Consider the following 14,067-nt stretch of genomic DNA (forward strand, 5'->3'; position numbering starts at 1 on the left):
AGGGCTTCCTAGCCTGCCTCCCGGCCTCCCTCCCTCCCCTCCTCCTTTTTCTTCCAGCTCCTCGCGTCTCTCCAGCTCCCCAGCCGGGCGGCCCCGCAGCAGCTAGCAGCCCCCACCCCCTCCAGTAAGGGCGAAATTGCTAAACTTGTAGCAATAATGACCCTGCATTCAAGCCGCCGACTCCCGCTGAAAGTCTCCGCGCCCTGGCCGGCGCGGCCTAATCAGCGCGCCCCTCCCTGCTGCCCGCCCAGCCCCCGTCCCCTTGCCGCCCCTTCCCCCAGCGCACAAAAAATGGGGAACAAAACCCCCACGCATTTCTCTGTCCCTCTGTTGAGCAGACTGCTGCACAAAGCCCCCGCTCTGAGAAGCAATGGGGAGCTCGGGGGGGACGTCAATCCGACGCGCTGGGGTTTTTGTTCGCGCAGGGGACCTCGCCTTCCTACCACACCTTTTGTTCGGGACTCCAATAAAAAGCCATTCTTTCCGCACCTTCCCGGCCCGGAGCCGCCTTTCAGCGAGGCCCGGCCCCACAATGGCGCGGCGCTCTGAGGCCTCCCCATTCACCCGCCTTGGCACGCTCACAATCGGCCGTGTGGCAGCACAGGCCTCGCACAGGCATTCTCCGCAAGTGACAAGGAGCCGCATAAAGCCGCGGCCGCCGGGGGAGAAGGGAGGGCGGCCGAGGGGGAGAGATCGGCCTCGGCGGGGCGCAGTGCAGCGCCCCCGGGCGCGCTGGAAGCCCTGGCGGCGGCCAAGGAAGGAGCCGCCTTCGCGCCGCCTGCGGCTGGGCCTGGAGTCGAGGTTTCCTCGTTCCTGGCGACCCTCGAGGTGGGGCAGTCTAAACCTTGACCGAGGAGAGGAAGGTCCAGACAGTTATTTCAAGCATGTGGGTAAAACTGGGGGCAATACAAAGCAGGGACCTCAAAAGGCTCTGAGTCTGTGGCGGGTCCTAGCCACAACAGTAAAGATAAATTAATGAACAAAGCCGTGAAGAGAAACTTGCAGCCTGGGGCCTGGCTCGGGAGAGATCAGGCCTCCCATTGCCCAGGGTACTGCTTTTCTTTACCACCTTTTCCTTCCCTTCCCTCCCCACATTTTTTTGGCTAAAGAGTCTGTAGCCGGCCAATAGTTTGTAAGTATTGCACCTTGTTTATTGACTCCTGTAGTGTATGGCAGCGGGTGTGTACACGGCGTGTGGATATAGTTATATATAAAAATAATATGTGCTGAATACAGAATACGAAACAGAAAGGAAACCTGGTAACATCTCCAATGGGTCACCAGGTCTTGGATTAGCTCAGCGCCCCCTCCCCCAACTTTTGATCTCACTTGGCTGGTTTTCTTCGCGGAGTCCTGAGTCCCCTGACAATCTCTGGAGATCTGGGCCAAAGTCTCCGCTATGGAGGGGAGGCAGTTGGAAAACGAAAATTCACTGTAGTGTGGAGCTCTGAGCCCCGCAAAGGGGACAGAGGGTCGGTAAAGCCTGATATTTCTCAAGCCACGATCCCCATTTTTCTCTTTCATGCCTTTCTGTTTTCTTTTTCTTTTAGGTCCGGGTTCCCCGCCAACGCTTTGCGGAGGCCACAGGAAGATGGAGGGAGAGAAACCCTTCTTGTTTTGGGGAGAACAAACGGCAGCCAGAGTCCCAGCCTCCTGCATTCCCCTCGGGGCCAGGGTAGGGGTTAGAGTCCTCCCTGGCGCCCAGGCAGGGAGTTTCTGACTCGAAAAACGGTTTTGGCAACCGGACTCGGGCATCCTCCTTGCCCCTGAGTCGCCATCCCCAGGCCTCGAGTGGGCTGCGATTCTGAGCCCTGGGGAGCGAGACATATGTATACATAATATATTTTAACGAGGGGACCTGGCCCTTGGGTCCGGCCTTTCTCGCGCTGCGTTCCCGCGGCTCCAGGCTGCGGTAGGCGCCTGCCGCGTGATCCGACTGGTCCTTACCAGGCCCGTATGCCCTGTAAGGTACCCTGTGCACACGCGGTCCCGGCTGTAGCACCCTGGTGCAATGGCTGTGAGCCGCCACCGCCGCCGAAGCCTCCCAGGTTGCTCACGTTCATGAAGGGGCCGCCTCCGGTCGCGCTACAGGCGGGTTGCATGGTGGTGGCCGCAGCAGAAGCCCCCCCACCGCCACTGCCGCCTGTGGGATAGGCACAGCCATAGCTGCCGCTGTAGGCCGCGGCAGCGGCGGCGGCTGCTGCTGCGGCGGCGGCCGCCGCGGCGGCGGAGTTCCCATAGCCGTACGCAGGGAAGCTGTTGTACGAGTAAGCGCCAGCGCCCACACTGTACGGTGCGCCGTAGGCCGGAGCGCTGGGCGTGACGCACGGTTTGCCATCCCGCACCAGCACCGGTACCGCGACACGGCGCGGCGGCTGCGGCGGTGCATGTGCTCCCAGCTCCAGAGACTTGTCCTGCCGCTGTCTCTTGCACTTGTACCTGCGATTCTGGAACCAGATTTTCACCTGCGTGGACGTAAGCTTCAGGCTGCTGGCGAGGTGCTCGCGCTCGGGCGCCGACAGGTACCTCTGCTGCTTGAACCTGCGTTCTAGCTCAAAGACTTGGGCTTGTGAGAAGAGGACTCGGGGCTTCCTGCGGCTGCGTGGCTTTGGCCTCTCGCTCTCCTCCGCCGCCTTACAGTCTCCGGTTGTCTCTAGAGGCTTCTTTAGCTGACAGTTTTCTGCGAGAGAAGCAAAACAACAGCATCCATTAGCTATTCCTGGTCTCTCCCGGGTTTCCCCTTATTTGGTGGCAGCTCCGAGCATATGGTAGTAAATGCCTGGACTTTTTAGAAAGTTTGTGGCTCCTGGTGCCATGACACACTGAGGCGACAACCTGAGTACCCAAAGAACACCCTCTGTGGGCCAAGGCACTTTTGATGGGATAGAGTAGTTAGTGCGCATTTATTAAAACTTGAGCATCAGCAAAAGAAGAGATTACCCTGCATTAAGTGTGCGACTCAACATGCTAATGACTATTTTCAGAATGAAAGCTACAAATAATACAGCATTTGCAAACTCGTTTGCCTTCCACAACACCATGCATAGCTGAAGGTGTGAGACATGCTGGTATTAGGTGACCCATGTGCATGGGTTGTGCAAAAATCTTACTTTTGGGAAATGCATTGCTCAGGGACAGTTCTTTGCTTATAAAAGACTACATGCAAATGTGTGTTGTGCGTTACTTTAGAGAGAAAAAGAAGTTTGATTAACTGATTTTAGGCAGTTTCATGTCTATTTTAGACTAGGGTGAGCTGTCAGAGCACAGGCCATGGCCTCAGCCACATCAAACTTCCTTTTGGAGAAAGAGATTCTTTAACTCTGTCCCCTCGGAAACAATTCTTTGGGAGCTTTGTTCAGTTATCTGATCACCCCTCCTAATTCTCTTCTGGTTAGATATGAAGGGCTAGATCTGACACTAAGTTCGGTGTGTTCTCTATTGGGCCTACAATCTGAAACACAAAGCAAACGTTGGCCGGGGCCCCAGGGGTGTGAGAGCTACAGATCACACGGAATGAACTGTATTCCCATGAACTCTAGGACTATCCCCTCCTCTCTGCAGCCGTGAGAACGTTGATCTTCAAGCAGAGAAGTCAGAAAACCACCTAGGTGGTCTCTACCAAAGTTCCTGCACCCTTAGGACACTTGAGCCACAACCTGCTTGTTCTGTCTTTTTGGAGAAGGGTGGACACCTGGCCTCAGAGAATTCATGTTGGAGGGAAAGTGAAAAACTAGGTCAGGCTTCATTTTTTTTTTTTTTTTTGAGAAGAGCCTTTGGGATGGGGGTCAGGGGTGGGAGGAGATAAAAAATATTTCTAGATGTTGGGACTCAACAGTTAAGCCTGTGTTGCTTATCAACATCAGGGCAGCAATAACCACTTTCCCTTCCCTAGGGACTGCATCGTTTCTGCCCCCATCTGGGGGAGTAATTGTCAGGGTCACCAAGTCCTTCTTCCTCCCCAGCCAGAGCTAGCTCGCGCGCTCTCTCTCTCTCTCTTTCTCTCTCTCATCTGCACTTTATTGAGCTGCTGTTAACCAGGACCCAGGCGTGACCCCAGCCAAAGGTTAAAGGGGCGCTTAACCTGCCTGGTAAGGTTTGTGGGCTGATTGTGGGCGCTGTGCCATTGCTTCAGGTGTGCCGGTGCGTTTCTTTTCCCCCTCTACTCACTTTGGTTCCGATCTCTCACGACCTCCTCTTCATGTTCCTTGGGCCCGCTGCACGAGTCTCGAAGGACCGAGTGGACATAGCCCTGGTGACAGAGACCCGAATCCCCCTGGCCGTCGGCTGTGGCTAGTGAGTTCAAATAGGACAGTTTCTCCCTTTCTTCTTCCTCGTCCTCCTCCCCTCCGTCAGAAAATTGCGTTCCCTCAGCTGCGGCCAGCATACAGGGCACGGAGTGGAAGTGGTGCTCCAAGTCTGTCTGCAAGTGCGCCCCGTGTAAGTGCTGCTGCTCCAGATTCAAAATGTCTTTGACTGAGAAAGGGGTGGAGGTGACCGGGCTTGGTAACATCATCAGGGCCACTTAATTGTCCAGTCCAAATACTCAATAAATCCCGGCGGGGGCGGGGAGGCAGCGCGGCGACTCCCGTTCTCCTTCTGGACTCTACGGTTGCTGCCCAGTCGGGTTTTTGACAGACGCGGTCCCGCTCCAGTCTAAATCGCCTCCATTGGCCGGGATCTGGGGGTCTGGGTTTTGTTACAGCCACTGCAGGGACTGGGGCCGGGGCTGAGAAGCCTCTGTCCGAGGGCCTTGCGTCACGTCGGAGGCGGAGCCGGTACTCCGGCCTCCCTCCTCATTGGCTGTGGCTCACTAGGGCCACACCCCCGCATTCGCCAAGTGGATTCTGGCAGCGCTAACCAGAAATAGACAAGGACTAGTATAGGGCCTTAAGTCCAAGTGGCTGCAGGAGAGGTTGCACCACCGACTCGAGTGTCCGAACCACCGATTCTCACTCCGCCCGACTGCACCTTCCCGACCTGGGCCAGTTCTGGGAGGCCCGCTGTCCACGGGAAGGATGCCACAACAGTGCGGTTTTTTCAGGTGCTGCGAGGACAGGAAGACTTCCTGGCTGGTAAATACCCGGCGCTGCATCAACAACCCGTGTTTCATCTATCTCTGAGCGACGTGTCAATTTCCTACTTCTTGTCTTTGCTCAAGAGATTCTTCCACATGGAACGTCTTTCCCGCCCTTGTCTCCAAGAGTGGAAAGCTGTTCTTCAAGGCTCTACTCAAATACTACCTCCTCCAAGGAAGCAGTCCCTGTTCGCCGGGCCGGAAGTCCTCTTTCCCGCCTCTGAACTTGCAGCTCCTGTTAGCAAAGGACATTCGTGTCACTTATCATTTCCCATTTAGTTTATAGCTTTATATGTTTGGTTGCCTCAGACTGTGAGCCTCCTGAGGGCCGGGCCAGGTTGCACTTGCCCAGGGTCCAGGGTTGCCTTTGCCCTTGTAGCCCTTAGTTGCTGCACAGAGCAGGTATGTGAAAGATAGGATGATGGAGTTCTTGACTACATTTTGGTGTCCGAGTGCTCTTGCTTTGAATCTGGCCTCCGTCAGTCTGTGGTCTTGGATATTTGTTTCATCAGTTTCTTCCTCTTTAAAAGGAGACAGTAATACTCGCTTTGGGTTATTGTTCTGATTAAGTAAGGTAAAACATTCCAGGAGCTTAGTGCAGTTTCCCAATGTTAATTTCTCAGTATATGTCACCTACCGCTATTCCGCATCGGAGGTCAGCGCAGTGTTTGTTGACTGTATAAGGGGTGAGGTGGCTGGAGTGCTGCACACACTGGGTGGCTTCATATGGTTTTGAGAGCAGGATCTGTCCTCAGAAGGGAGGTTACCCTGCCGTGGCTACCGTTTTTTCCGCCTATTGAAATCAGGAGTCTGAGTCTAGGCCTTGAATCTTGGACACTTGTTTCTAATTTCTCTATCCACGGAGCTTCTGGCGCCCTCCTGAGATTCTGTTGTTTTCTGGGTAAATCTGTAGACTCCCTAGAGATTTTGGATTGTTCCACTCGGTGGGACCCCCCCACCCCATAGGCTTTCACCCATTGCCAGCATAGTCCAGGGAGTAGGCCCGGGTGCTGCTATGAGCCCACAGAAGCACGCGTGGGCAACGCTGGCCTTGAAAAAAATTGGAACCGGTTCAAGTCCAACCGTGGCGTCCTTCATCTGGTGGCCCCAAACTTTTTTTTTTTTTTTTTTTTGGACCTGAATAGCTAGGTTGGGAGAAGCTGGCCTCAGCTAGAAGGAACAGGTGGAAGGTGTGGGGGCTGTGGACAACGTTCCCGGGAAGGGGCAGGCACCGTGTTCGAGTGGGAGGAATGAGGATTGAAAGTTGCCTTGCCGGGAACCGGTGATGCAGAGGAGTCGGTGCCCTTGGCCGGGGAACGAAAGTACAGCCCGTTGGGAGGGCAGAGAGGCGGGGCTGTTCAGGAGAGAGCGGAAATGTTGAGGGGAGGCAGCCCCTGGGGGCGCCTGGGGAGTTGAGATGCCGCCTGGGCCACAGCTCCGGGGAGTACCCTTAGGACCAGAGCGGCGGGGAGAGACCATCTGTGGGCAGGGCTCTCCTCCCCGAAGGCCATCCCTCAGCCACAGGGCAGCCAGTTAACTTTTGCTTAAATCCTGAAACTGTTGAAGCCTCAGGCGGAGGCTGATGTCCCCTAAACCGGCCGTGAATCTGCAGAGGGAAGAAGGCGCCCGGTTTTGCAGCGGATCCCGAGCTCTTGGGCTCAAAGATACCGAGAGAGGTGGGGGTGAGTGCGCGGCACTGCAGGGTGGGGGACCTTGGTGTATGTGCGTCACCGCGGCAGGCTAGTAGAAAGAAGGAAGCTGCGTTCCAGGCTAAGCCCTCCTCTACTCCCACTCCCCAAGGCAAAACCATTGAGGGGAAATGTTTCTGGTCCCTCTGTACCCACTTTTCTTAGTTCTTAGGTGATTTCAAAATTTAGACAAAAGAAAAAAACAAAACCTACCGAAATAATTTTTCTTTCATCAGTTTCCCACAGAAATCTGCGAGTTTTTTTTTTTTTTTTTTGCTACATTTCTTGCTTCTCAGCGCGCTTTCCTCCTAGGCTTTACCCAAACTTGGTCCCAAGAACCCGTGTCTTAGAACCGTGATCTGGACAAAGCGCAGCTCCAGCGCCCTGAATACGGCGACACGACCACACACCCGCTGCTGTCTCCCGAGCCCACCAGATCGCCCTCTCTCTGCATGTGCAGAAGACAGTCTCCTCCCCTCCCACGCGGGCGGGTCTCCACTGCGGTGCCTGACACCCTCCGATCAGGCCTCGGTTCTCCTCGTGGATCCTAAACAAGTGTCTTCTAGGCAGACCGCTGCGGGACGCAGTCACACCCCCTAGTTATTCAATTACTGGTTAGGCCGAGAGAGTTAGAGGCCTGAGAGGCTCCCTGTGGAGAGCCACAACCTAGGGGCCTAGCCTGATGCTTCTGTGACTATCCGGTTTTCTTTCTCCATCTTCAGACCTGAGCCGGGCTGATCCAACCGTAGGAGGTTTGGACTCTGGATCCAGTCCTTAGGGTTGATCTTTGTTTTATGGCCAGAGCAGGGATCCCAGTCATCTCCAGCTACCCTTTCCGTATTGTCCAGGCTCCCTTTAGTCTGCCAGTAGCGGGGCTTCCCAGCATGGATCCCAGCCAGGCCAATCCCATCTAGGTGGCTTCCCTTTCCCGCTCAGGTAGCTTGTCCCCTGACGAAGGTGGGCCAGTGAGCCGCTGTCGGGGAGAAAAATTCAAGAGCGATGGATAGTTCTACAGCGGTGGTCGCTTCGCAGGAGTAGCTTATCAGCGTGTGGAATCTGGTTCGAACGCATATCCAGTTACTACCGTTCTGGGGCATTTACATTCTCTTGTCTGAAAAGGGAATCTTTGAAACCCCGGAGCTGTACTCAACTAATAATAGATCTTCCTTCCAGACAGTTTAGCTAATTGCCGTCAGGTAAAGTAAATATGGCTGCATCCACAGAAGCGTTTCCTTTTATTTTAACCGGTTTATCTGCACTGGTAGATTTCGTCACATTATACATTTTATACACACACCCTATCACGTATTTGATTAAGGATCATAGTTAAATGGTGGCAAATTCCAGGAGGGGAAAGAACTATATAGGTGCATAAACAATAAATAAAATTATACCTTTAAGAAAATCTGTGTGCTCACCAATACAATAAATACATTATCAAGTGAAAATGTAATAATTATTCAAAAACTGTAATGTGGTCCTATGTTATTCTTTACACCTTGCTTAATTAACGTTTTTAAAATATAGGCAGTTAATAGTTTTAATTATGTATGCCACTGTTTATCTTGTTGCATAAATAGTCATTTAATTATGTAACCAAGTCCACAAAGAAGTTGAAAGTTGTTGTGGCTTCCTAATTTAATTATAGCACCACAGTCAGAAGTGATTTTCTATTAAAGCAGGAAAAATCATCCTGTGATGAACTCAACTATCCAAAATTATATCACATTTCAGGTGAATTTTTCACTGTTTCTTAAAGTTGTCCTAGAAATTTCATTTTCATTGTATCTAACCAAAAAAGAAAAAGAAAGAAAGAAAAATATCCTTGTTAGCAACAGCACTAAATAGATTTTTGTTAACGGTGGAGTGTGTATTTGTGGATTTTGTTCTTAATTGAGGGATGGCAGAAAACTATCCAGAAGTTCTGGGCAATCTGAGGCAATAACATTTTAATCGTGAGAAGGCTGAATACACTTCCTACTTTTAAAGACATGTCAACTGGGTTGCTCAGTTCTAGAAAGCATTAAACTGATCTAATTTCTTGGAAGTATTTTTTCTTTGTTGAAGTAATTTCCTCTGAGGAATTCTTAAATGCCACCGGGAGCTCCTAGCTTGTTTTGCATATGTTTGCATACTTGCCAGATTTTTCTAGATTTTTGTTTGGAGTTGAGTCTGCTAAATGACCCACCGCTTCATTTTTTCCGGAAGAAAAATCAGTCCAAATTCAGCGAATCTCATAGTTCTGAGTAAATTACAGGCCCTTCCTAAGAAAGCAAGTTTCGATTTCTCAGCGAGAGAACTTTTCACGTCTACCTACGCATGTCTGGTCCCTTCCAACGATTTTAAAGATAAAAATATAAATTTAAAATGTCTCACCAAACCAATTCTGTTGCCAATAAAGCACTTAACCCAGAAAGACTAACTGTATGTTTGTTGAATGAACATCAATTCAATATTTTTTTCCAAACATAAATGCCTAAATAAAGGATGCTTGTATTATACAGGCATGTATTTGTACTGATGTGTGTGCTATTTGGGAATGCAGCGAGAAGTTTTAACTAGGGGATTAAATTGGAATTCTGAACACATTCCTAACTTTTTAAAGAATAAGCGTCAGTTTAACTTCCTGTAGAGAATTTCAACGTCTGTAGACCTTTTAAAGTATAACCTTAACTTCAGAAGAACTGTTACAGTCTTCTGCAGAATTAATTCACTGAAACCAGAGCGCCTGCCTGCTCTGTGCGGGTGGCTGAGCAGAAGAGGGGAAAGAGAAATGTGTGTATCGTGTTCCAAGAAGCAGAGATTCTTCGTGTCTCTTCCTATCGCTATCTTCTCAGTGTTGTCTACTCAACCGCAAGCCAGCTCCGAGGGACCTCGGACTCCCCGGAATGTAGAAATCTTTCCCCAAGTTTCTCTGGGGGTTACTTTGGAATGAATATCTTGAAACTATTTGAGAACGAAAAAGAACTTTCTTACTTGGAAATAAACGTTTGCCAGAGTTCTGTGGTCTAAAGAATATTTTATCTGGCCCTCTCTGTGTTCAGGCTGGAGGTCCGGGACTTTGGTCCGCACCGGGAGAGAAATTGCCGAGGTCAGGCAGTACTTTTGTTGTCAGTAGACAATGGGCAACAGGGAGGGCATAGCCACCCACGGGCTCTCGGCTCCTGAAGTTGTAGGGGCACACAACACTTACTATTGCTCTGGGGCAGCCCTCGCTCGCCCGACAGGGCGCGGGTGTGTGGGGTGGAATGGAGCAGTGAGTTATGGGCTTCGCTAGGAATTGGCTGGGGACCCGACAAACAGAGGACCGAGTCCCCAGTTGCGCACGGTGCAGCGCAGCCAAGGGCACGCTCCCAGGGGCTAAAAGGGGCAAAGCGGCCCAAGAACCAGGTCCAGACCTGCAATTTGGGGCCATCCGAGTCCTACAGAGATTTCGTATGTCAAGTCCAAGGACAGGGGTTTGTAGAGTACAGGCTTCGGGAACTGAAGGCCTTTCTCCCTGGAGCCGCGCGCTAAGCCGGTGACTTTATCCACGTAGACAGGGTTGCGAGTGCTGGGCTTCCTGCCGGGCAGGACTCTCTCCACTACCCGCCCAGGTCCCGGACTCTGGCTAACAGGGCGGGGGAGACCTGGCTAGCCCGCGCGGGCAGCGTCTTTGTCCTTCCTTGAACTTTCCTCTAGATTCCCGAACTGCCCTTCTCTGCGCCCGTGCCATCCCGTGGGAAGGATCTTACCTCTCTGAGGCTAGCTGCATCTAGAGACCTGGCACGGCATCTGAGCAGGTACCTCAGCACTCCAGTGGCTTGTCTCCTCACAGACCTCCTCCTCGTGCTCTGGGTCCATCTCACCCCTTTCAGCCCCCTCCTCTTTCACTGAGTCCATCTCTTTCTCGCCACCCCTTCCCTTCCTCACTCCCCCTTTTCCTTACTGCCCTACCCCCACTTCCTTTCTCTCTCACCTCCTCTCCCAACTCTCAGGCTTCCATTTTCACTTGGTCTCCTCCCTACCTGTTGCTTCCTCCTTTTCTCACCCCCACCCCATCTTTAGTTCCTTCCCTCACTTCTTAACCTCCTGTACTCTGATGCTATCAGGTTTTTTGATCCTGGTCCCCACAGGTGTTGAATAAAAAGAATCTGGGGTTGCAAAGTAGGGCTGCATGGGTCACACTAGTTGAGCAAGGTCCCACTTCTGAGCCCATCCATTATTCCTTTCTATCATCCTCCCTGTGCCCTTGGGGCTGCTCATGACCACGCCAATGCATCCTTGGATATGTGAATGTTACTCTCTGCACTGCTTCATCTCCTTAAACATTCCCTACCTCCCAGTCCCCTGTCCCTCAGTAAGGGGCCCTAGCTGGTCTGTGGGGCTCCAGGTGGCAGGTTAGACCACCCTCCTCATGGAAATCCCCACTTCAGGCAGATCCTGAGGAGCCCTGTTTCCTTCTATTGTGGCAGTTTAGAGTAGACCAGAGCAGAGCTGGAGGTGAGCAGGGGGCCCTGGCCCCAGACATCCCTTGAGAGCAAGTGGGGGCTCAGAGACCAGTGACCACCCTCCTCCCCCACCACACACAGTGAGACCAGACTGACCTTCCCTTCTTTCCTGCCAGTCTTATTTTAGACTGAGGGTTGTTCAGCCTTGAGATTACTCCTGCTAGGAGGTGACTCCTTGAAATGCATGGACTAAATCAGGGAGAGGAGAGTGCAGTCCTCAGCTTCTTACTTCAGCCACGGGGAGTAGGAGTTAAACATTCTGTAGCTGTTCCAGGCCCAGCCACAATCTCCTATTTCTCAGAGCTGCCAGGGATATGGCCACTGTGTCACTTGTCTCCACGGAGATTGGATTCGGGACGCCCTTTCTTCACTGAGTGGGGCTCCCAATTGCATGCTAGACCACTGGCCACCCACTACTCCACCCTTTTCTCTTCCATCTGCAACAATGTTCCTGAGGTTGATGGCAGTTGCATCACTCTGAGAAATATGGGTTTCCAATAGATGCATACAGACCTGACATACCTGTTTCTACAGACTTGACTTTCTCTCCTAGAATAAAAAGAAAGATCCTTTCCTGTGTGAACATAGTGTGTGCACATGTGGATATGTGTGGGGAAGCATATATTTAGGATTCATAAACGTAGACAGTACTCTGGTGCCTTGTTCTTTCAGAGGACATGGTCATCATAGGAAGGCTGAGCCAACACTCATTTTCAGCCCCCTTCCTCCTTTTTAGTCCCCCACAGTAATGCAAATTACTGGTAGTGACATGAGATTTGGAGGGAAATGTTTACATGATCCAAGATGAAAACTGGCTTCCATGGCTATCAGATGCACCATTTCCATATAGGCTATTGATGGAATCCTTACAGTTAATCTCGAACAAAGTAACCCCATAAGGACCCGTCTAAGCTGTAGTTAGAGAAAAAAGAATAGGTTTTATTGCCAGAGTTGTAATGACTGTGGGTGTTCTTAAAACTAATAAAATCACATTGAAATATTCTATTCCATGGGGCATGACCCAGCATTAGTATAGTAGAGAGGGTGGCCTGTGTTTTATCTATGCATTTATATTTAGTGCCCCTAACTAAATGAATATGTACCTGGACATGTGTGAATGTTTTACTCCTCTTTCAATTCATGAGCTAGTAAACATGTTTGTGGATGGATGCACAAAGACCTTAGGATCAGGGATGAATAAAGGCTGAGCCCTGAGATACTCTCCACTGCATGCAGATCCCAGAGTGAGGAGGCTAAGTGTGGGATGGGGAGACTTGACTTTCTCCAAACCATAATCAGAGCCCATGGCTCTGTATTGGGACAGAGCACTAGCTCTGGAGTCCACTAAATTTAGGTTTTAAATGGAATGCAGCCAGTTTTATAGTCTTGTGACCTTGATCCAGTTCCCCAACCTTACCAAGCAGCAGTTTTCTCATCTATATAAAAAAGATAATAATGGTGTGGATTTTTCAGGCCTGCAGTAAGATTAAAAAAATGATGGTAGAGAGGCACTTACAGAATGCTTTACAGAAAAAGCACTAGGAAATGGAGATGCTCTTGTGGTGATGGCTGGGGTGAACATGAGGGGTGGTTGTTAGACACAGTCAGGGAAGCAATGAATCAGTCCTTGGTGGGGCAGAGAGCAGAAAGTAGGATTCCCAGGCCCTCCATTTCCCTCCCCGCCATAAAAAAGCATTATTTATCAATCACACTGTGTGCTTATGTGTGCTTTTATTATTATTATTATTTTTTACTTGCTGAGATACCAGCAGCCTCCTTTGGTCTCTTCTCTCCCTATTCCTGTCACCCCCACCTTCCAAAGCCCCAGCAAACAAATCCTGAACTCCGACTGAGTTTCCAGCTCCCACAAATGCATCATCTTCAGCGGCTGTAAACACATCCCCAGAGTCTCATGTCATTGTTATCGTGTTTAGATAAAAATCTGACCAATTAGTGTTTTTGCTGGAATGCAAATAAATCATTTGTCCTGGACCTACCCCAGAGGTGGGCATCTCTCTCCCACCCAGGTCTCCAGCCTCCGGGTCTCATAAAGCATACTGTTGCTTCTTTTCTCCTTTTAACTCTGGTTTTGGACAAAAATGTCTGGTTTTGGATACAATCTGGTTTGCAATTTCTCCACTATGCCTCAGACTGACTTTGTGACTTTAGGCTGTCTCTTCCCTTCTCTGAGCCTGATTCCTTTTCTACAAGGGACTTAATGATGACTATCTCTTAGGATTGGTAGAAATCATAGAGTAATAGAAATGATACAGCTGACAACAAGAACAACAATAATCCCTCCCACCACCAGTGACCATATGGATAATACTAGCTACTGTTCATGGCCTCCCTACAAGCGCCATATGGCTCAGTGGTTAAGAGCCTCCCCTTCCCCCATCTCCCAGATAAACTGGGCTTGCTGCCTCCACAGAGCTAGGAGAATGAACTGACTCATGGGTATGAAGCTCCTAGAATACCACCAGGCTGCTGTAAACTCCTGCTAAGTGTCCACCATTGTTAGTGTTTCTGCTTCTTGCAGCCGCTCTTGTCTTTGGCCCTATTAATATAACCATGTCACCCAGGAGGAAACAGGATTGGAGAGGCAAAGGTTGTTAAAATTCCTTGCTTTGCACACCCAGCTTCCTCTCTGCCCTCCCCTCCCTCCCCTCAGCAGCTCCCCAGGAACCAGGCTGTGCCCCACTCTGGGACTGCCTTCCAAGGCTCCTGTTTTCTCTGCTTCTGTGATTCCTGCTCTGTACTGGAAGCCCTCCACTCCTTCAAATCATCCTGCCAGGACCAGACAGGGGTTCACAGC

General features: G+C 50.9%; 1 protein-coding gene across 1 annotated transcript; it reads right to left on the minus strand.

The window, feature by feature from the left end:
• Positions 1 to 1,126: 1,126 nt before the first annotated feature.
• Nkx2-3 (NK2 homeobox 3) lies at positions 1,127 to 4,690 on the minus strand. The gene is made up of 2 exons (XM_005335236.3): positions 4,168 to 4,690; positions 1,127 to 2,680 (listed from the first exon to the last, which is right to left on the minus strand). The coding sequence occupies exons 1-2, from the start codon at positions 4,511 to 4,513 to the stop codon at positions 1,944 to 1,946; spliced, it is 1,083 nt and encodes a 360-aa protein (XP_005335293.1). The 5' UTR covers positions 4,514 to 4,690; the 3' UTR covers positions 1,127 to 1,943.
• Positions 4,691 to 14,067: the final 9,377 nt, after the last annotated feature.

This window comes from Ictidomys tridecemlineatus, chromosome 1 (assembly GCF_052094955.1).
Source record: "Ictidomys tridecemlineatus isolate mIctTri1 chromosome 1, mIctTri1.hap1, whole genome shotgun sequence".
Taxonomy (NCBI): domain Eukaryota; kingdom Metazoa; phylum Chordata; class Mammalia; order Rodentia; family Sciuridae; genus Ictidomys; species Ictidomys tridecemlineatus.